We start from the raw sequence: 22,237 nt of genomic DNA, 5'->3' as shown, positions 1-22,237 counted from the left end.
GGGCAGTTAATTAATGCTTTGGTTTGCATAGAGCGTTAATGTTGATCAAGCTCCCGCTGGTCTCTGGTACGCGTGTCAAAAGAGGGTGAATGCGAGGATGATTGGTGCACGGACCCTGCTCTGTTCTCTGAACGACTGGGCTCTTGTCAATCACTGATGTGATTTAAAGTGCATTACCCGTCGCCTCTCGCTTTCTGCTGGAATCTTACCTCTCTGCCGATGCTGTTCATCCTTTCTGTCTAAGCCATTTTCCTGTCCGCCCGCTCAGAACATACTGGTAACAAAATAACAATAGATTTCAGAAACTATTTTGGTCTGCGTTTCCATGGAAACGCTCGGGTGTAAGTTGGGATAGGATTAAGGGGATATTGCCAATGTTTGCTGGCAAATATATATTAGCAGACTAAAAAGCTACATAGCTGGCTGTGGCTTAGAATAGAATTTTTTGGAATATTTGAAACGTTCTTTGACATTTTGCAGATTTTATTAGTTTGATTAAATCTTGTTTCTGTATTAGAATAGACACTTTTCCCTCATCAGTTTGAAAGTATATATGTACATAAAAAAGGATCTCTCAAAATGTTCACCTATCCCACTTTGAGCTATAAATATTTTTAAGTGCATTGCATGTGTGGTTCAGTTTGGTTTTAAATTTTATCCTAAATTTATAAAAAATGTTAAAGTATTTTTAAAATTCTTCTTCTTCTTCTTCTTCTTCTTCTTCTTCTTATTACTAATATGACTATGTTGTTGTTGTTAATAGTAGTAGTAATGATAACAATAAAAACAACAATAAAATTATTAATATATTATTTTATTGTTATTACTAATGTTGTTGATGATAATAGCACTAGAACAATAACAACAACAACAACAACAACAATAATAATAATAGTAATAATAATTTTAATTGTATGATTTTTATATTTTAATGTTTTATTACATTGCATGTGTGGTTCAATTTGTTTTTTAAATTTTATCCTACATTTAGAAAAAAATATTATTATTGCTACTAATATTATATGATATACAGTGATTATTACTAATATTACTAATGTTGTTGTTGTTAATAGCAGTAGTAGTAGTAGTAGTAATAAGAATAATAAAATGATTAATATGTATATGTGTTGTTGTTACTAATATTCTTGTTAAAAATAGTAGGAGCAAGAGAAGAAGTAGTAATAAAAATAATAACAAAAATAAAATGATTAATATACTATTGCTGTTGTTGTTGTTATTGCTAATGTTGTTGATGATACTAATACTAAATTGTTGGTGATAATAATATTAAAAACAACAACAACAAAATAATAAATACGTTATTCAGTTTATCACTTATATATTTTAATATTTTAATATTTTATTCATTGCATATGTGGTTCAATTTGGTTTAATATTTTATCCTAAATTTAGAAAAAAGCTGAACATTTTTAAAAATTATTATTATTTCTACTAATATTACTATTATTGTTACTACTAATATTACTAATGTTGTTGTTGTTGTTGTTGTTGTTAATAATAATAATAATAAATAATAATAATATTAGTAGTAATATTATTTTTGCTAATATTTAGCAAAAAATAGTTATCACTAATGTTGTTGTTGATGATGATAATCATAATACTAAAAACAACACTAACAACGATAATAAATACTATTTTCATTTTATGATTTTTATATTTTATTTTTTTATAATTACAGTGCAAATAAGGTTCAGTTTGGTTTTGAATTTTATCCTAAATTTAGAAAAAAAAGATAAAATTTTTGACAAATTATTGTTATTGCTACTACTACTATTATTATTATTATTAAATAAATAAATAAATAAATAAATAAATATTATTATTATTATTACTACTACTACTACGACTACTAATATTACTAATGTTGTTGTTAATAATAATGGTGGTGGTAATAATAATAATAATAACAGCAATAAAATTATTAATATAATTTTTTTTTTTTGTTATTACTAATGTTGATTGTAATAATACTAACCACCACCACCACCATCACAACAACAACAACAACAATATAATAATAATAATAATAATACATAAATACATAATATTATTTTAATTTAATGATTTTTATATTGCAGTATTTTATTACATTGCAGGTGTGGTTCAATTTAGTTTTACATTTTATCTTAATTCTAGAAAAAAAAATGTGAACATTTTGAAAAGTGAAAAGTTATTGATAACGCATGATTTATATATCAAAATATTCACACATAGGTTTTATCCAAAAATGTGAATACATACAGTTAGTGAATCAGTCAGAATCATGTTTCTAACAGTGTTGCAAATGTTACTCTACTTATAGAAAATGTGATAGAAGGTATATTAGTGGGATTTAATGCACGAGAAAGTCCAAATTGCTGGTCTGTACCCTCAAATCTCATATGAAGGTCTCCTCAGCCAGCGAATCACAACTCCCATTTCTCTTCAGACACTTCTAGACACTCTCACTTCAGTATAGCCTTTGATTTTTATATATAGAAGCTTTCTAAAGTGCCCTGTAGTTCATTCTGTCCCCTCTCTGATTTGCAGCTCTTCTGTACGCCACCATCTTTGGAAACGTGACCACTATTTTTCAGCAGATGTACACGAACACCAATCGCTACCATGAGATGCTGAACAATGTGAGAGACTTCCTGAAGCTCTATCAGGTGCCCAAAGGACTAAGCGAGAGAGTTATGGACTACATTGTGTCCACATGGGCCATGACCAAAGGCATAGACACAGAGAAGGTGGGTAAACATGTTCCTCTTTCTCATATGTTGCACACAAACCATGTGTAGAGGAATGCATGACTGAATGTATACAAAGTGTAGAATAGCCCTCTTGAGTGAAATATGTTCTTTTTTCTTCTTTATTGAATATATTGTGAGAGAAACATAAAAAGAACTTTGTGAATTTGTGTAAAAAGAAATAGAAAGTTAAAATATTTGATTTGATCAAAAATCATGTGAATACAAAGGCTAGAGGGGCATTTAACCCCACACTTGATGACATTTGTCATCATAAACTAAATGTATTTGCTATAGCTTATACAGTTGCAATGTAAGCATTAAAAATACTTAAATGTAGCACATTCTCTGTTTCATCACTTCTGCCATTTCATAACCTTTAAACTAAGCAATTTATAGGAAATCTTATATTATTCTGTTATTAGTTAATAAACATTGTACATCTTGGAGTTACAATGTTAATATTTTACAAATGAATATCAATTGTGATTGGCTGTTTAGTTTTGGAAGAAAATACTTAAAAAATAAAATTAAAAAATGTTTTTTTAATTTTTTTTTTTATATATATTTTTTTTAAAAAAATTAAAATATTTGTTACTGTAATATTTGTCAGGGCCGATAACGATACAGATTATTACAGATCAAGTAGACCGATAACCGATATTTTGAACTGATATGTATGTCTGGTATAAAAATGAAAGAATAAGAAGAGCTCTGACAAAAACTTTCTTTAAATGCTTTTAAATGATTTCATCAGCAAATCAGTTTAAAAATGACCGATAGCAATTTTTTTAGTTTTTTTTTTTTTTAAATACTTTTAATATTTTTAAAGTTTAAAAAAAAAAAGTTTTAAACATTTGTTACTTCTTATAGAGTAGGAGTCGACCAATATGTGCTTTTCAGGGCCGATGCCGACACCAATTATTACAGATCGAGTACACCGATAATATTTTGAACCGATATATATGTCTGGTAAAAAAATGAAAATTAATTTCAAAATGAAGAATAACAAGGGCCCTGACAAAAACTTTCTTTAAATGCTTTTAAATGATTTCATCAGCAAATCAGTTTTAAAAATGACCGATACCTTTTTTTTTTTTTAAATACTTTATTTTTAATGCTAAAAAAGAAAGTTTTAAATATTTGTTATTTCTTATAGAGTAGTGGTTGGCCAATATGTATTTTTCAGGTCTGATGCCAACACTGATTATTACAGATCGAGTAGACCGATAACCGATATTTTGAACCGATATATATATGTCTGGTGTAAAAATGAAAATTAATGCCAAAATTAAGAATAACAAGGGCTTGTGGGCAGCGCGCCGACATGCAGCGCCATTGCGCACCGGGCATCCCGTGTTCGAATCCCGGTTTGAGGACCTTTCCCGATCCCACCCCCTCTCTCTCCCACTTCACTTCCTGTCAAGTCTGATCTTTCACAATAAAGGCAAAAAAAAAAAAAGCCAAAAAATAGGGCTATGACAAAAACGTTCTTTAAATGCTTTTAAATTATTTCATCAGCAAATCAGTTTAAAAATGACCAATAGCAATTTTTTTTTAGTTTTTTTAAATTCTTTTAATACTTTTATTGTTTAAAAAAATGTTTTGAAATGTTTTTTTTAAAATACTTTTCATAATTGTTAAGGTTACAAAAAAAGTTTAAAATATTTGTTACTATTTATAGAGTAGTCGACCTATATGTATTGTTCAGGTTCGATGCCAACACCGATAATTGATATTTTTAACTGATATTTACGTCTGATGTAAAAATTCTAATTAATGTCAAAATTAAGAATAACAAGAGCTCTGACAAAAACTGTCGTTAAATGCTTTTAAATGATTTAATCAGCAAATCAGTTTAAAAAACGATCAATACCAATTTTTTTTTTTTTTTTTTTTTTTTTTAAACTACTGTAAAAAAAGTTTTAAATATTTGTTATTTCTTATAGAGTAGGGGTCGACCGATATGTATTTTTCAGGTCCGATGCCGATACTGATTATTACAGATCAAGTACACCGATAACAATATTTTGAACTGATACATATGGCTGGTGTAAGGGCTCTGACAAAAACTTTAAATGCTTTTAAATTATTTAATCAGCAAATCGGTTTTTAAAAAAAGAATGATACCAATACAGATTTTTTAAAATTATTTTTAATCATTTTTAATGTTTTTAAAAAATGTTTTAAATATTTGTTACTTTTCATAGAGTAAGGGTTGACCGATATGTGTTTTTCAGGGCCGATACCAATTATTACAAATCAAGCAGACCGATAACTGATAATTTCTCTAATTTCTCAGATTTAAAATATATGTCTGGTGTAAAAATGTAAATTAATGTCAACTTTAGAATAACAAGGACTCTGACAAAAACTTTCTTTAAATGCTTTTAAATTATTTTATCAGAAAATCGGTTTTAAAAATGGCAGATACCTACAACCATATAAATGCTTAATATCTGCACCCATAATCAGCCAGACAGATAATCAGTCAACCCCTTTTATAGAGCCATTATTTGAATAATGACTTTGCAATTTAACTGTCTGCACAATATATTAATTATTTATGCAGGTTTATTCTCTTCAGACATCAGCAATCATGGTTGCTTTCACTAGTGTTTGCTTTTTGTGAAAGACACATTTTGAAAATACCAAAACTTTTTATTTGTATTTAGCTAAGCAAGACTCAGGATGTGGTTTTGATCACGCAAGGCATTGTTTAATTACTTTTCTTTAATCTTTATAGTGGTAACAAGAGTAATAACAGCTCATAAGCAGTTCCCTCTTCTCTCTTTCTGATTTTAATTATGGCCCCCAAATCAAGAGATTTAAATGTAAGCAGTGCAATCCCACATGCTGAACTAAAGAGAAATCATTTGCTTTTGTCTTTTTTTCTGATGGATGCTATCATTCTGTCAGAAATGTCAAACTTAAAATAAAGGAGGTGGAGAAAAGCGGGGCATTTTTTGTGTAAGCGTCTCTCCTTCAAGACCTCCTTTTGTATTTCGTTCTAAAAGAGGAATGGGAAATTGCATTATATCCCAGGAGACATCAACCCTCAGGGAATGTAGTAGATCTATTCAACCTCTGGCTCAAATTTAGACTTATAAAGGATTCTCATAACTGATTTTCATGCAGTATGGGGTGAGAATTCCTCTCCATTTATTGATGTATGGGCATAACAGGGAAAATTAAACATTTTCAAAAAGACAGCAGAGATGGACACATACACTGCAAAAAAATGTGCCTGTCGAAGTGACTTTTCATTTATAAGTTGAGCAGAACACGTTCATGTTCCAAAAGCCTAGATCTCTGTTATACCTACATATAACATTGCTCATTTGCATTATTTATCATGATCTGACCAGTAGATCAGAATTTGAATATAGCTGAATAGATGGTCCGACCAGAGGGATTCTGTACAGGTAATGGTAATGGCAGAGAGCATAATTGGTTTCTGCAGTTGTAATTGCATTCTGGTGAAGTTAAGTATATTAGATCTTTTCCGTGCACTGAATGCCATGTATGCGTGTGCTTCTGCCCATAATGGAAACAGCTTGTAAATGCATCCAGGACATGCCAAATTTATTATGGGCACTTAATGATGCAATATTAATGCCATAACCCCATACATGCTGACATACGCATACTGTTCATATTCATATTTCATTCAAGATTTTTGGTCAATGCTACAGTCAAATAACATTTTTCTTAAATTATTTTACACAGATACAGTATTCCTGAAAACAAATACAGATATAGTTAGACAAATTGGCAATAAATAAATAAATAAATAATAATAATAATAATAAAAACAGATCAATAAATAAATAATAAAAATATATTTGTAAAAGTTTTTAGTAATCCACATTGTTGTTGTTCCTGTCAGTTATTTTATTTCCACTTATAATAATAATAATAATAATTACTATTTTCATTTTATGATTTTTATATTTTGTTTCATTGCATGTGTAGTTTAATTTAGTTTTAAATGTTATCCTAAATTTTAAAAAAGGTGAAAATTTTATTATGATTATTATTATTATTATTATTGCTACTACTATTATTATTATTACTAATATTGCTAATGTTGTTGTTAATAGTAGTAGTAGTAGTAGTAGTAGTAATAATAATATTAACAACAACAATACAATTAATATATTATTTTTGTTATAGTTGTTGTTATTACTAATGTTGTTGTTGATGATGATGATAATAACAACAATAATAATAATAATATTAATATGATTTTTATATTATAATATTTTATTACATTGCATGTGTGGTTTAATTTGGTTTTAAATTTTGTCCTAAATTTAGAAAAAAACTGAATATTTTGAAAACCAAAATTATTATTGTTGTTGTTGTTGTTATTGCTACTAATATTACTATTATTATTACTAATATTAATAATGTTGTTTTTAATAATAATAGTAGTAGCAGTAATAATAATACAGTTATTGTTGTTATTATTATTGCTACTACTATTATACATTTAAGAATGCATTTATTGTAATAATAACAACAATAAAAGTAACAAAGTCAGAAAAAATTCTATTACATCAAATAGGGGGTTATGGAATTTATTAAATAAGACATTAATATCATAAATCGTAAATTTGATATTTGATATAGGTATACAAAATGTATTAATTATGTATTAAACCACACAATTAAACCAAAACCAAAAACCAAATTCATGCAAAGTAATAAAATATTAAAATATAAAAATAACGAAAATAGTATTTGTTATTATTATTATTATTAGCATCATCAACAACATTAGTAACAACAACTACAATAATAAATACTATTTTCATTATTTTTATATTTTAACTTTTTATTACATTGCATGAGTGGTTTAATTTGGTTTAAATGTGTGGTTCAGTAGATTTTCCTTACTTTATTATTGCCAAAATCAAATTTATTTATCTGTCATAATGCATAAGATTGCTATCTTTTACATCAATACGAAGGCCCTCAGCTAAATGAGACACTTAAACTCATTAATGAGCAACTGTATTTGGGTTCTTATTGCAATCAATACACAGTAAAAAAAAAAACACTATGATTAACAGAGTGAATCAGTTCTAATCCTCTAATCCAATTGTTATTATACATAAAAGTTAATTGCTAATCGCTTGTGTCAAAGGCAGCTAATCGTAGTATGCTAATAGCATTACAGTATAAACATTACTGATCATTTTTGTAATAACCTCAAGATCTCTTTAGCGCAGTGTTAATTTAGCTCTCACTGTAGAGAGCACACAAGTAAAATATTCAGGAAGTGACATTTCCAATATCACCAGGAACCGAACATGTTTCTGTTTGACTTTTTTTTTTTCTCTCTAGCCTAAGTAATGAAGTGCAGTAATGCAAAATAAACTCATTGCTTGCCAATGCAATTCTATGCTTTAGCCTATCATTTTAGTAGCTGACGTACTCCACGTTATTACATGTCTCTCTGCAATACTTGATTCTGATTGGTTAATCGAGATGTTCTGCAGTAAAATGTCACATATCACTCATACCACTCCATTGTCTTTTTTAAAAATTAAAATAATTTTAATCTTAAATATTTAATGTCCTTCTGTATGTATGTATGTATGTATGTATTTATTTATTTAAGTAATTTAGACTTATATAAGAACACATGTCTTTACGTATGTAACCAAAAAGTCTACATTGTGTAATTGCAAGTCCAAAATAGAACAAATGAACTCTAGTATAATGACAAGAAGAGTTTCATTGAACTTTGTACATACTGTTGAGAGACTGTGTCATCAAGACATGACTTTCCTTGCTTTACTCGCTAGGTTCTGTCCATCTGTCCTAAGGACATGCGTGCAGACATCTGTGTGCATCTCAACCGCCAGGTGTTCAACGAGCACCCTGCCTTCCGGCTGGCCAGTGACGGCTGTCTGCGCTCTTTGGCGGTGGAGTTCCAGACCACACACTGCGCTCCAGGAGATCTCATCTTCCACGCAGGGGAGAGCGTGGACACTCTTTGCTTTGTGGTTTCTGGATCGCTGGAGGTCATTCAGGATGATGAGGTTATTGCCATTTTAGGTAAGCTAAATCATCCTTTACTTACTAGAAAAAAAAATGCAAAGTCAAGTGAGACCTCAGGGGTTAGTTGTCACACAGGAAAGTCATCACAAGTGCTATATCCCAGGTTGCTACAAGATTTTGTGATAAAAATCCAAATACACAAATACATGTTGGTTTAAATCAGCTAGTTTAAACAGCTAATTTAATAAACTAAAATTGGATAAACAAGTAAATACAGTAAAACCATACCAGCATAAATTAAAGGGATAGTTCACCCAAAAATGAAAATTCTGTCATTAATTACTCAACCTTATGTCGTTCCAAACCTGTAAGACCATCATTCATCTTCGGAACACAAATGAAGGTATTTTTTTTTTTAAATCCGGGAGCTTTCTGACCCTGCATAGACAGCAATGAAACTACCACATTCAAGACCAGAAAGGTAGTAAAGACATTGTTAAAATAGTCCATGTGACATCAGTGGTTCAACTATAATTTTATAAAGCTACTTTGGGCACAATACTTTTTGTGCCCAAAGAAAACAAAAATAAAAAATGTATTCAACAAATTCTATCCCTTCCACTAAATAACTCTACTAGATTAACAGAAAGTTTGAACTATATTCACATACATTCTGTATGTTGCCATTATTAATTAATTAAGTAATTAATTTACTTATGAGAATGCCAGAACTCTCTGGAAAATTAGATCTTGTATCTTGTTTTTTTTTTTGTTTTTGTTTTTTTTTGTGGCTACAATTTTTTGTTGTCATTTGTCTCATTTTTCAAACAATGAACAGTGTTATTTTATATTGTCTATTCATATAATAGTATTTAGTAATATTTTAAATTGGCTTGTTACTTTAATAATGTCATTTCTCATTCTAATTTCTGTTTTAGAGTTTAGTAATTTTTAGTAATGTGCATTTTTAATTTTAATTTCTTTTTTTTTGTATTTTTTCATATTTTTCTTTAGCTTTAGCTTAGCTTTATTGTTTATTTTATATATTTCAGTTTTAGTAACTTTTGGTTTCTTTTATTTTAACTTTATATCAGTTAATGAAAACTATTTTTAATAATTTTAGTTTTAGTTAACAATAACACACTGGTAAAGTTGCCGTTGGGACAGCTTGCCCCATGTATTGTGACAGGATGCCCCACTGTGATCACAAGAAATCAGCTGTGTGTAATAAACACTAGGGATGTAACGATACCAAAATTTCATGATCCAATAATATCGCAATATAAAGTCCATGATACAGTATCTTTTGTGGTATTAAAAAGAAGACAAATATAGAAATTGGGGGAAGATGAAAATCTTAAAGTTAAATTCTTCTATCTAATGCAAAATTAAGAGCTCCAATCCAGCAGACATGATGAAGGAATCAAGCCATATTGTGCTTTCGATTTTAGTTCATTTAACAGATACTGTGCCAAAGCATAATAGCCCAAAAGACAACTTTAAAGACCCTTTATGTTAAAATAAGAGGTTTAAATATATTTTTTAAACTACTTCTTGCCTGGAAGACCTAACGCTTCATATCGCCACGATAATATTGAGACAGTTTTGCTGTCGCAATATCATAATATTAATAATATCATTACATCCCTAATAAACACTCAATAGCTTTTGAACATTTTGTTTAAAGTAATAGCAAAGACCTCAAGATATGTTCCTGTACAGAAAGTTACATTCAAAAAATAAACCCTGTTGAAAAAAACAGTATATGCTGGTTAGGTATGTTTTGAAGCATGACAGCTGGTTTAAGTTGGTTATAAGCTGGTTATGAGCTGGTTTAAATTGGTCATGCGCTGGTCCTAAGCAACTAGCTCCTGCTCAGGACCAGCTTAAACCAGATCAAACCAGCTGCCATGCTTCAAAACACACCTAACCAGCATATGCTTGTTTTTTTCAACAGGGAACTCACCCTAAGAATTATTCATTGCCATGAAACATTTACGATATCCAAAATATTTTGTTTACAAGCAGGTTGAGTATTTTTGAAGAATTACAGAATCCAGTTTTATTTCAGTATAAACTTTGCTGCTACTGTTAATATTTTCTGCACAACATCATTGCACAGCATTCTCATTAAACTCAAGAAAGCCCAATGCTGCACAATTAGCCAGTTTGTACTACAGTAATACTTCATAGCTCTGCAGGTTTTTCCTGAGGGCACATACCACAGCTCCAAAACATATCAAGCTTCGAATAAGTGCAGAAAAATAACAAACTTATAAAGGGCACGATACTAATGCAGTGGATCCTAAACGATGGCTTTCACACAGGATCTTGCACAGTGAACTCGCTAACATTCATTCTCCGCAGTAACATAAAACCCCACAGTCTGCTCCTGGCGTTATATGTGGCATTTGTTACTCTGTCCACGCCGTCTCCTTATCCTGCCGTAATGGAACTGTGGGGACCGATTCTCTGTCCATTGATTGTTGAGTCTTTTGTTTCACAGGGATGTGCACACATAGTTCACACAGTCTCTAGTGCAGCCAGTGCTCTAACAATGACCAGATTTGTTGTCAGAGAAACAGGCATATTTTTAAGCACAAATGCAGAGAGTAAGTCCTTGCTTGTAAACCTCTTATTAAAAATTGAGAAAACAATAACTATCCAGGCCTCGTCTAATTTGTGCACAGGTTTTTTTTTCTGAATGTCTCTTCAACTAAAGGACAGTTACTGCCTCCTTATTTAACTTTGAGTCTGGAACCAATTCCACTATGAGCAATAAAAACAAGACAGCTGTTTTGTTTTGATGAACATGTGCACGGACAGGCACATTTCCGACTTTTCTCTTTCTTTGACTGGTCTATTTCTTGATCTGATCATCTCTTGAGTCTTGCTGATGTGCCGCTGCCGCAAGAATGTGACGTGCCCTTCACTGACGTGGTGTAACTGCGAACGACATGACATTAGACCTTATGAGACACTGTAGAGAGGAAGTTAACGTCTCTTCTCTCTAATGGGGATTTGGATCAGATGCTCTTTTGCTTTAATGATTACGAAAATGAAATAAGATGCGAACGCTGTGAGTTAATTAGCCCCAAGGCGTTTACTTGAACCCACCAGACTAAACCTGCTGGGTTCCTAATGATGCCCCTCATCAAAAGCACTGAACACTTGGTACTTACACTTTGTACAGATTCTCTACTGAGTGTGGTTTGTGAACTTAGAAGATACTGTACCTGTGTGATACTGTCTATGGAAGCTTGTTCGTGGCATGGGATACAAAAATAAAGTAAAAAAACGGTAAATACACCTAAGTATCCCACAAGTCTGTGCTGTGTAATATTATGGAAACCCATTTCCACCACTAAATAAAAAATATAATAAAAAAGGTAATTGTGAGTTTATATCTCACAATTCTGTCTTTTCTTGCAATTGTGTGTTTACAACTTGCATTTCTGATTTTTTTTTCAGAAGCATCATACAAACATGCAATTTTTTTCTCACAATTTTACATCTCACAATTCTGACTTCTTCTCAGTAGTACATGATACAAATGGGCAATTTTTTTTTTACTTTTTTCTTGCAATTGCAAGTTTAAATCTTGCAATTCTGACTTCTCAGAATTGTGATACTCGCAGTTCTGACATTTTTTTCTTGCAACTGCATGATACAAACTCACAATTCTGACTTTTTTGTCACAATTGTGAGTTTTCATCTGGGAATTCTCACTTTTTTGTCACAATTGCAAGTTTTCATCTTGCAGTTCTGACCTTTTTTTCTCGCATTTGCGAGTTCACATCTTGCCATTCTGAATTTTTCTCACATTTGTGAGTTTACATCTCAAAATTCTGACTTTTTCTCAGTATTGCGTGATACAAACTGGCAATTTTTACTTTTTTCTCACAATTGCAAGGTTACATCTCATAATCCTGACTTTTTCTCAGAATTGTGATACACACTCACAATTCTGACTTTTTTCTCAGAATTGCGTGAAACATATTCACAATTCTGACCTTTTATCTTGCAACTGCATGATAGAAGCTCACAATTCTGACTTTTTTCGCACAGTTGCGAGTTTTCATCTTCAACTCTGAAAACATATCAGTCTTTTTTACGAGAAAAAAAAGTCAGAATTGCAAGATATAGAAAAAGAATTGTGAGATAAAAAGTTGCAATTATTTTTTTTTTATTCAGTGGTGGAAAAAGGCTTTCATATAATATAAACTAGCAAATCAGAATCACAAGCTATAAACTCAGAATTCTGATTTTTTTTCACATTTTTAAGTTTAAGAAATCCGAGTTTATATATCACAATACTGTTTTGTTTCTGCCAGATTATAAAAAAAATATCTTAAAATTTAGACTTTATATCCCAGACAAAAAGTCCAAACTTTGAGATATAATCTCAGAATTGCAAGAAAAAAGTCAGAAGTGTGAGATTAAAAAAAAAATTGCAATTGTTTATTTATTTATTTATTTATCTCATGGCAGAAACAAGCTTCCATGAAGATCAAATCAGTCTGTCTGAATGAGAATACAAAAAAGATCAAATAGAAGCCCATAGTGTAACCTATTGTGCTTTAGGGAAAAAACACATGAGGCAGGTTACCATCAACTAATGTATTATTGTTAAGGGAAGATGCGACAACGATAGAAAAAACATTGTGTTCTTCGAGCATATACACGCGAGTGCAGGGGCAGGGAAACCCTGAATCCAAGTCTTAAAGGGACAGTGACAAACACCCAGACCATTACAATAGCTACAACTATTAATATGTTGCAGTTAAAAAGTATGTGAACCCATAACTTGCATTTCTGCAGAAATTAGTCATAAAATTTAAACCACTGGATTCAGTAACTGGTTGACCCTCTGTTGCCAGCAATAACCTCTACCAAACATTTCCAGTAATTGCAGATCAGACCAGCACAAAAGTCTAAGGCAAACTCTGAACATATGACAGTTTTTTGGAACTTTAACCAGCACCTTCAATCTTTTTTATTAATTAGCAGAGACCTGCCACCAGCAGCACAAATTTTTCAGCATTGATAATAATACTAAAAGTCCAAGCAAATATGGTAACACTTTATTTTAAGGACAAATTCTCATTATTAACCAGTTTCTTATTAGAATGCCAGTTACTAGCATATTAGCTGTTAATGCTGATAATACTTAGCTGTTAGTGTGCTTATAAAGCACATTAATGCCTTATTCTGCATGATCATATTTTAAATCCCATAATCCTACCCCTTACCTAAACTTAAATACTAATTTACTAACTATTAATTAGCAGCAAATAAGGAGTTAATAGTAGTTAATAGTGAATATGTGTTCCCTATTCTAAAGTGTTACCGCAAACACAAAGGGTTTTGTTGATGTTGTATTAAACTATAATCCCTGTCTTCTGTCCCAGGTAAGGGTGATGTGTTTGGTGATGTGTTCTGGAAGGAATCCACACTGGCTCACGCCTGTGCTAACGTGAGGGCTCTGACGTACTGCGATCTGCACGTCATCAGGAGGGACGCGTTACTTAAAGTACTGGAGTTCTACACGGCCTTCGCCAACTCCTTCTCCCGAAACCTCATCCTGACCTGCAACCTCCGCAAGCGGGTAAGCACTACATACTCACACTTGTTTTTACCAAATATCACATTCTAATAGCAACAGACTTTTGCTGAATCCCTACTAAAAAGCCTTGGAGAATAGAACTCAGAAGTGATCGCCCACTTTTCTCAAGTCTTGTTTTAAGAAAGTTGTTCATTTATTTTCTGCATTGGCATTTAAAAATCTTGACATTAGAAAACCTGAATAAAACCAACCAGCCCTGATATGAATTACATGATGAGAAACGTTGATTTGAAGCAAAAAGTACAGTATATATATATATTATATATGTGATTTTTGTTGGATTTATGTATTGTTGGATTATTTATAGATTCAAGCACATCCTGATGCACTTTGACCTGAATGTGTGTTGTGCAGTCCTGCTGTGTGCTGTGTTGGCATGAGTTCACAGCTCTGTTGTGGCTTTCAGACCTAACCTCACATTCCTTAAATACATAAATGATTCATTCTGACAGACCGCCCATGGAGAACTTTGGGTCTCTTGACAAAAGAAAGACCCTGTTCGCTCACAACACAATTAGGAGACCTCAGCCGTGCACTTTACTGGCGTTGAGTTACATAATTAGTGAGCATTGTGTAAAACTATATTTAGATGCAAGATTTCCTCGGTTGCTGTATATAATCTATATTATTGAGAAAACGATGCACTGAAATTAGGTGTGTTAATGTCATTTTTAAATAATGAGGGAAGGGAGATCTGTCCTGCATCCTTCTAAGTAAACAAAATAAATTACAAAATTCTTTCACGGAGCTGCTGGACTTCTTGGACACAGACAGGAATCAGTGAGCCACGATATTAATTTATCTCCTCTGGCCACAGCAAAAGAGGACCTGTCTAATGAGAGGATACTTTGCTAAGGGCACAGATTAATTGATTTAAAGGTTTATGGTTCTTCAAGGTCTCTGAGTAACTTTGAGTTCATGAATTTTGCATGCAGCTGATTTGTGGAGCTCGAGGTGTATCTTTCATTAGTAGAAGACATGCTTTTCCTACTAAAAAAATACTTTTTGCATTAGTGTCTTTAATACTGTGTTTTTCTGATAGGATTGACTGTTGATTATTATTTGAATATGCTAACTTAGACTTAAGATAGAGGTTACAGCAAACCGAGGACCATCGTTAATACTGACCATATAGAAAATAGTGTGAAGCGTTTTAAGGGCAGAGTGTTGGTTTCTTTGTCAGTGGAGTGACAGAGGCCGCCCTATGGCCCCGCTGTGCTCAGTCGACTGGGTAACGCCGCTGATGGGTCGGCTTTGCTGAGGAGAAACGGCCCCCCGCAGCGCACACTCTGAATAAAGCATGAGTCAAATCAGCGGGAATACACGCACACACACGGACTAACACACACCACACACATTTATCATGCATGATAATAAGAAGAAGTGTGGCCTCCTACTAATGTTATTAAGTTATTATCATCTCATCTTACACACAATATGACAAATGTTGGTCACGTTGTGTTGGTGTTGGTCAAAACGTTGAATTGGTAATTGCAGCATATAAAACATGTATTATACAATAAATATGTAATTGGATTACTAATGATATTTTAATATAATTTAATATATAATGCTGTTCAAAAGTTTGGAATCAGTAAGTTTTCTAATATATTTTAAAGTCTTTTTTGATCATCATGGCTGCGTTTATTTGATTAAAAGTACAGAAAAAAACTGTATTACAGTGAAATATTATTGTAATTTAAAATAGTGGTTTTCTATTTTAATAAACTTTAAAATAGAATTTGTTCTTGTGATGCAAAGCTGAATTTTCAGCATCATTACTCCAGTCTTCAGTGTAAAATGATCCTTCAGAAATCATTGTAATATGCTGATTTATTATCAGTTTTGGAAACAGTTGTTTTTTGGTTTTTTTGGAATCTGTGATGGATTCATTAAGAATCCTGAAAAAATCTTTTTTCAGGATTCTTTAATGAATAAAATGTTAAAAAGAACAGCATTTATTTAAAATAGAAATCTTTTGTAACAATATACACTGCCATTCAAAGTTTGTTAGTTAGTGGAGTTAGTACATTGTTTATTCATTTCTTTGTTTGAAAGAAATTAATACTTTTATTCAGCATGGATGTGTTACATTTATAAAAAGTGATAGTAAAGGCTTATATTGTTAGAAAAGATTTCTGTTTTGAATAAAAGCTGTTCTTTGTAACCTTTTATTCATCAAAGACTCTAAAAAAAGTAACAGTTTCCAAAAAATATTAATCAGCACAGCAGTTTCCAACATTGAAAACAAATCGACAGAATGATTTCTGAAGGATCATGTGACACTGAAGACTGGAGTAATGCATAACAGAAATAAAGTATATTTTAAAGTATATTAAAATAAAAAACTTTTAAATTACAATAATATTTCATAATATTACTATTCTCTGTATTTTGATCAAATTTCTCCATTGTCTTCTGTGTCACATGGTCCTTCAGAAAAAGAAACAATTATTATTATTGTTGGAAACTTTTTTGTGAAATCTGTGATACCTTTTTCTTGATGAGTAGAAATTTCAAATGAACATTTATTTGAAACAGAAATGTTTTGTAAAATGTCTTTACCGTCACTTTGGCTCACTTTAACGCATCTTTGCTGAATAAAGTGATTAATTGCTTAAAAAGTCTTACTCACCCCAAACCTTTGAGTGGTAATCTATGTTCATTTTTCATCCACCATCCTGGATATATATTTTTTACTGTGCTCGTCACAATGCATTTTGGGAATAGGCAAAAGATATCTGCGATGATGCTTTCGATTTTGGCTAAAAAGAGGTGTCTTAGGAGGCGGCATGATTATAAAAATAAAAGATTCACAGCCCAAGTTCTCACACTTTCTTTAAAGGCTTTTTCAGCTGTCCTTCAGACTCCCTCATTATCGCTTATCTCTGTTGGTCAATGTCTGAATGGCTCACTGAGATTCTGATTGTAAGGAAAAAAGCTCTGTGAAAGCCCTGTAAATATCTCTGAAAGCAAAGGTCACTCTAAAAGAGCCGCAGAGCCACAGAGCCCCAGGCCTTTGGCCGCTAGGGTGTTAGTGAGTGAATTTTTCCACGGTTTTACATCCAGTCATGGATTAGCTGTGTGGTGCACTTTGTAAAGAACTTATGTGAACTTTCTTCTTTTTTTTAGTTGATGGTCAGAGTAGATCACATTAAGCATTGCTGAACTGTCGACCTTTGATGGTTTGATATTTGACAGATGGCTTTGTTTGGCATACAGTTGAAGGTAAAGGTCTGAGTCTGTCTATCCCGTTTCGAGGCCACTTGTTCAGTAGACAGTCCCTTTGCTAGATCAGCAGACAATCCAAACCAATCTCAAACGAATGCTCCAGCATTACCCGCTGGGCTCACAACTGTTTGTCTTTGCCTGCTGATTAGTGTCAGATTGGAGTCTTTTTTTTTGCCCGAGCTGATTCATCTCGGCAGCAAACGCAAAGAGGAAGCAGAATCCTCCACACCTGCCACGCTTTCCTCCTAACAAGATTTACAAGGCCTTTGGAAAGCTGCAAACCCCTGCCAATAAGGTGGGCGAAGCAACTTTATCATCCCCTCCATTACCAACAGGACAGGCAGAGAGATGCTCTCTCAGCAGCTAGAGAAAGATTCATACAGAAATCATCAGAACACAGTGTGTCCACACAGATAATAAGCCGTGCTTACTGGAACAGTTCATTTGTTAGGTGCATTGACCAGCGGGGCTATTTGTATCTGTCCTCTAGTGAATCCTTTTCACAAATTGTGACGTTTGAATTTTACATTCATTGATCTTTTAAGTCCTTTTTAATGCCTTGCAAACATAAACATTTGGTTTTCTGTGATATACTCTACATTGTTGTTGCAAATTCTGAGGATTTGTCACCAAGGTAATGGTCTGGCTGGCTGACACGGATAAGGTTTTAACAAATTTGCAAAAATGAAATGTGATGGTCCTGGATCAGTAAGCATCAGTGAGAATGTGTCTATTTTTATGTGTGTGTGTGCTGTATGGTCCCACTTTATTTTCTGGTGGCCTTAAAGGAGAAGCTCACTTCCAGAACAAAAATGTACAGATAATTTACTCACCCTCTTGCCATCTAAGATCATGTCTTCCTTTCTTCAGTCTTAAAGAAATTATGTTTCTTGAGGAAAATATTTCAGGATTATTCTCCATATAGTGGACTTCAATGGTGCCCGTGAGTTTGAACTTCCAAAATGTGGTTTAAATGTTAAAAGGTCTCTAAACTTATCTCTCTTATTTATTTTTTTAAATGTACAGTTTATATATATATTTTAACCTCAAATGCTTAATTGTCTAGCTCTGTGATGCACATGCATACTTTGTGTAATTTGGGTCAATACAGTTAAGTTATGTTGAAAAACTCCCATCTCATTTTCTCCTCCAACTTCAAAATTGTCCTATATCGCTGCAGAAGTACCGACTCAGTGTTTAAAAAGTGAAAGTGCAAATAAGGTCACTTTACAAAAAAACCCGTATCCCACCTCAATAGCAGAAATACAATATGAACACAAGTACATTGTACTTATTTTTGTAAGTATATGTAAGTGCATAGTAGTTAAGGCCACCTAATATCAAATTTCCATCTCTGATCTTTCTACTGATCAAAGAATCAGCAAACTGTAAATGTTTGTGTAACACCTTACAAAAAGCCTTTATGCATAATGCATTATAAAGGGTAATTAAAGAGTATATTGCATTAGAATTAATCATAACATGCATTGTAATGCAATACGTCTTGTCGTAAGTAATTATAACCGAATTTAAAATGCATAGTGTAACAATGAATTGCTAAGTGTTATAATGTATTAACTGTGGATATAATTATTAATGAGACTGTGCAATGCATTATAATATGCATTACAAGGCATAATTTTATAATGCATTATATATAAAAGCTTTAAGTAAAGTGTTACCAGTGTTTTGTAAGCAACAAATGAGATTATTAAAATTATTCCGAAAGGATTGTGTGACACTTAAGACTTGCCATCTTGCCATCAGAATAATAAATGCAGCCTTGTTTAGCATAATAGACTTTTGGACTTACCAATGACTCCAAATAAATGTTATTGTGTGAGTATGTGTATATATAGTACATAGTGGCATGCGGCCAGCAGTATGGTAAGTGCAAATGTGAGAGAACTGCTGTTACGCTGCAGTCTGGTCATGGGTTAAGTGTGTGTCTGACTGTGTGCGTACAATCCATGGGCATCTAAAAACGTGACACAGAGAATCGTCAAGTATTAGCTTATTTTAAGATATGTTTTGGAAGAAAAGTGGTCAGTTATCGCCCAAGGAAGGCAAGACACATTTTTTCCATTTGTCTTTGGTAAATAATGAAAACAATTACAGCTGCTCCGCCTCTTTGCTTGAGGGCCCATTGTCTGCAGTATAAGTATCTGTACAAATGCTTCCTGGAAACTGGACAGGACACTATCAGAAATTACATGTAAACACTGAGACTGGCTGATCTTATGCTGCAGGCTGTTTCAGTTCTTAAAGCCTCAGTTCTCAAAGCGTTGATAAGTCTGAAAAGCAAAGCAAGTAGACCACTGTAATATTTTCTATGGCCACTGTGGACATTATCGTTAAAAATAGCAACTCTAATGGGCCATATGCCTTCTCTTACAGAATTACTTCAGGGATATGTCTAAACTTCAAAGGCAATATCTCAGTGTACCAAAATTACTATCCATGAAGTTACATTTGTCCCGACCTCAGTCTATATTGCATTCTGTAAACTTTGCAGAGGGGTGTAACGGTACACCGGTGTCACGGTTCCGTGTGTACCTCGGTTCGGGGGTCACGGTTCGATACAATTTTGGTACAACAGAAAAAAAAATAAATAAATAAAAAATCTACTGATCTACTGTGCTAGATTCATTTTCATTTATTTTTAACAGGCAGTAGTACAAATTACAATTTTTTTTCCACCTACATGCGAAAATACTAAATATTATATCAAATTATGTCATATATAGGCTATAAAATCTGCAGTACATATAACATCTGTTTGTTTTTTGTTTAAGTTGATTTTGCTGGTATGAGGAAAGTTGAAGTAATCGTGCCGGCGCACACAAACATAAAACATATACATGAGCGCGCCTGCCTCACTGTGTCACCGTAGGAACGCGTTAGCATTTGGATACATCGTCAATATGTAAATATTATGGAATATTTGGATTTGTGCCCAATGAGAAAGGTAGGATAAAAGAGCACAAAGCTCCGTTTCGCAAACAGTTGAGTGCGTAAGCCTTTATAGTAACGTTATACTCCTTTGTCAGTGAGAGACGCGTTCAGAATCAGCACATGGTCACTGTCTAGTGGGCTTTGTTTTCAAGTGCGCAACTCCTGGCATTTGCTGTTCTTCTGCTGGCGGTCATCAAACAGAATTGCATTACTGCGGGCACCCCCTTTGTAAGGCCTCATGCACCGAACCAAGATGCCCGTACCGTGACGGTTCGGTACGAATACATGTATCGTTACACCCCTAGCAGAGACACTAAATAAATTCAATAATCTTGAACATAAAGATTGCACAGGTACAACACACAGTAGATGATATCTGAAACCTGATATGGTGAACATGAAAAGCAGTGGAAAAATTTTTAACCTCATTTTAGACGATTCTTAGCTGATTTTCTTCGTTGTTAGTGTCTTGAGATTTATTCCACTTGATTGTCATTAAATCTGTGCTGATCCAGAAATGATCCTTTTAGACTAGTTGAAGTTGGCTGGCAGGTCTGTGGGCAGAGACGTGAATTGATTAAATGCAGCTTTTTGGCTCCGAGAGCAAAGGCCAAGATAGGTATTGATCCCCAAACAGAGACTCTAATTTTATGGCTTGCAAAATGGCATCGGCTCTCTGTAGCCGATGTATTCTTGACAGGAAGCATTATAGGTGAGTGAAAAGAGGCACTTGAATGTCTGAATGCCGAAAAATGGACGTGATCGTCTGAAAGCGACTATCATAGTCCTGACTCTGAAGTAGTGGGCAATAATCTGCTGATTGGCCGGCCGTGATTGGAAAGTGCTGAGCGGGGCGTTCCCAGTCTGGTGATGTCTCAGCATTGGGATGGGGAGTGGAGGGCGGGAGTGGACCCTGTCTCTGGCAGATCTTCAGCATCCCGCTATACTTAAAGTAGCAAAGCGGAGGAGTGTTGAATGGGAGGGGGGCTGCGAAGGAAGGATAAATGCTTGCCAGATCCCATTAATCTACACTGTTGGATTTTGCTGTGTTGGAGAACTCAGAGCACTTTTGTTTCAATTCCCTGTTCTTTTTTTGCCTTTCCACCCATTTGCGCTGCAGAAAATCATCTGAATCTTTCAAAACTCAGGGACACATTTCAAATCTCCTATGGTGATTATCACTAAGTTGTTTTACACCCAAACCACTATAGCAATAACAATCATAAAAACAAGCACACTTGTGGGTCTCGGTCTTCACAGTTTATTTGGCCCTTTATTTCTACGCAACCTATGGCTTGTTTTCAACTGATCTACAATAATAGACTTTTTGTGTTTGTTGTGCTTAAGTGCTCAGTCCAAAATTTATTTCGAGACCTGCTTTAACACCAACCTAGGCGTATACATTTTTCACACAAACTGAAAAAACTACCTGTACATACATTTCCAACCCAGGCTCGGGAAAATATGTGCCTCTATATACATTTCTGCAACACTGTAATTACGTACCCTACTGCACGTTTTGCATCAGTTTCAAAGTGAAATGTCCAGAGAGTGGCACTAAAACACACTTTTAATATGTGACCGTGGCACGTTTTATTATTTTGGTACAGGCACGTATTGCTGCTTTTTTTATTACGCTGCTTTAGGTACAAACAATATT

At 33.2% G+C, this 22,237-nt stretch overlaps 1 protein-coding gene across 1 annotated transcript in view; it reads left to right on the top strand.

Moving 5' to 3' along the window:
• The window catches only part of kcnh5a (potassium voltage-gated channel, subfamily H (eag-related), member 5a), a 118,323-nt gene that overhangs the window by 80,367 nt on the left and 15,719 nt on the right, over positions 1 to 22,237 (top strand). Inside the window, exons 9-11 of the mRNA XM_051138689.1 lie at positions 2,554 to 2,753; positions 8,570 to 8,822; positions 14,177 to 14,373. Of these exons, the coding sequence (XP_050994646.1) occupies positions 2,554 to 2,753; positions 8,570 to 8,822; positions 14,177 to 14,373 (650 nt within the window). The remainder of the gene's footprint in view (positions 1 to 2,553; positions 2,754 to 8,569; positions 8,823 to 14,176; positions 14,374 to 22,237) is intronic.

Source organism: Labeo rohita, chromosome 20, assembly GCF_022985175.1.
Source record: "Labeo rohita strain BAU-BD-2019 chromosome 20, IGBB_LRoh.1.0, whole genome shotgun sequence".
Lineage (NCBI taxonomy): Eukaryota > Metazoa > Chordata > Actinopteri > Cypriniformes > Cyprinidae > Labeo > Labeo rohita.
The sequence above is the reverse complement of the archived record's forward strand: the minus strand, read 5'-3'. Positions and strand labels throughout refer to the sequence as shown.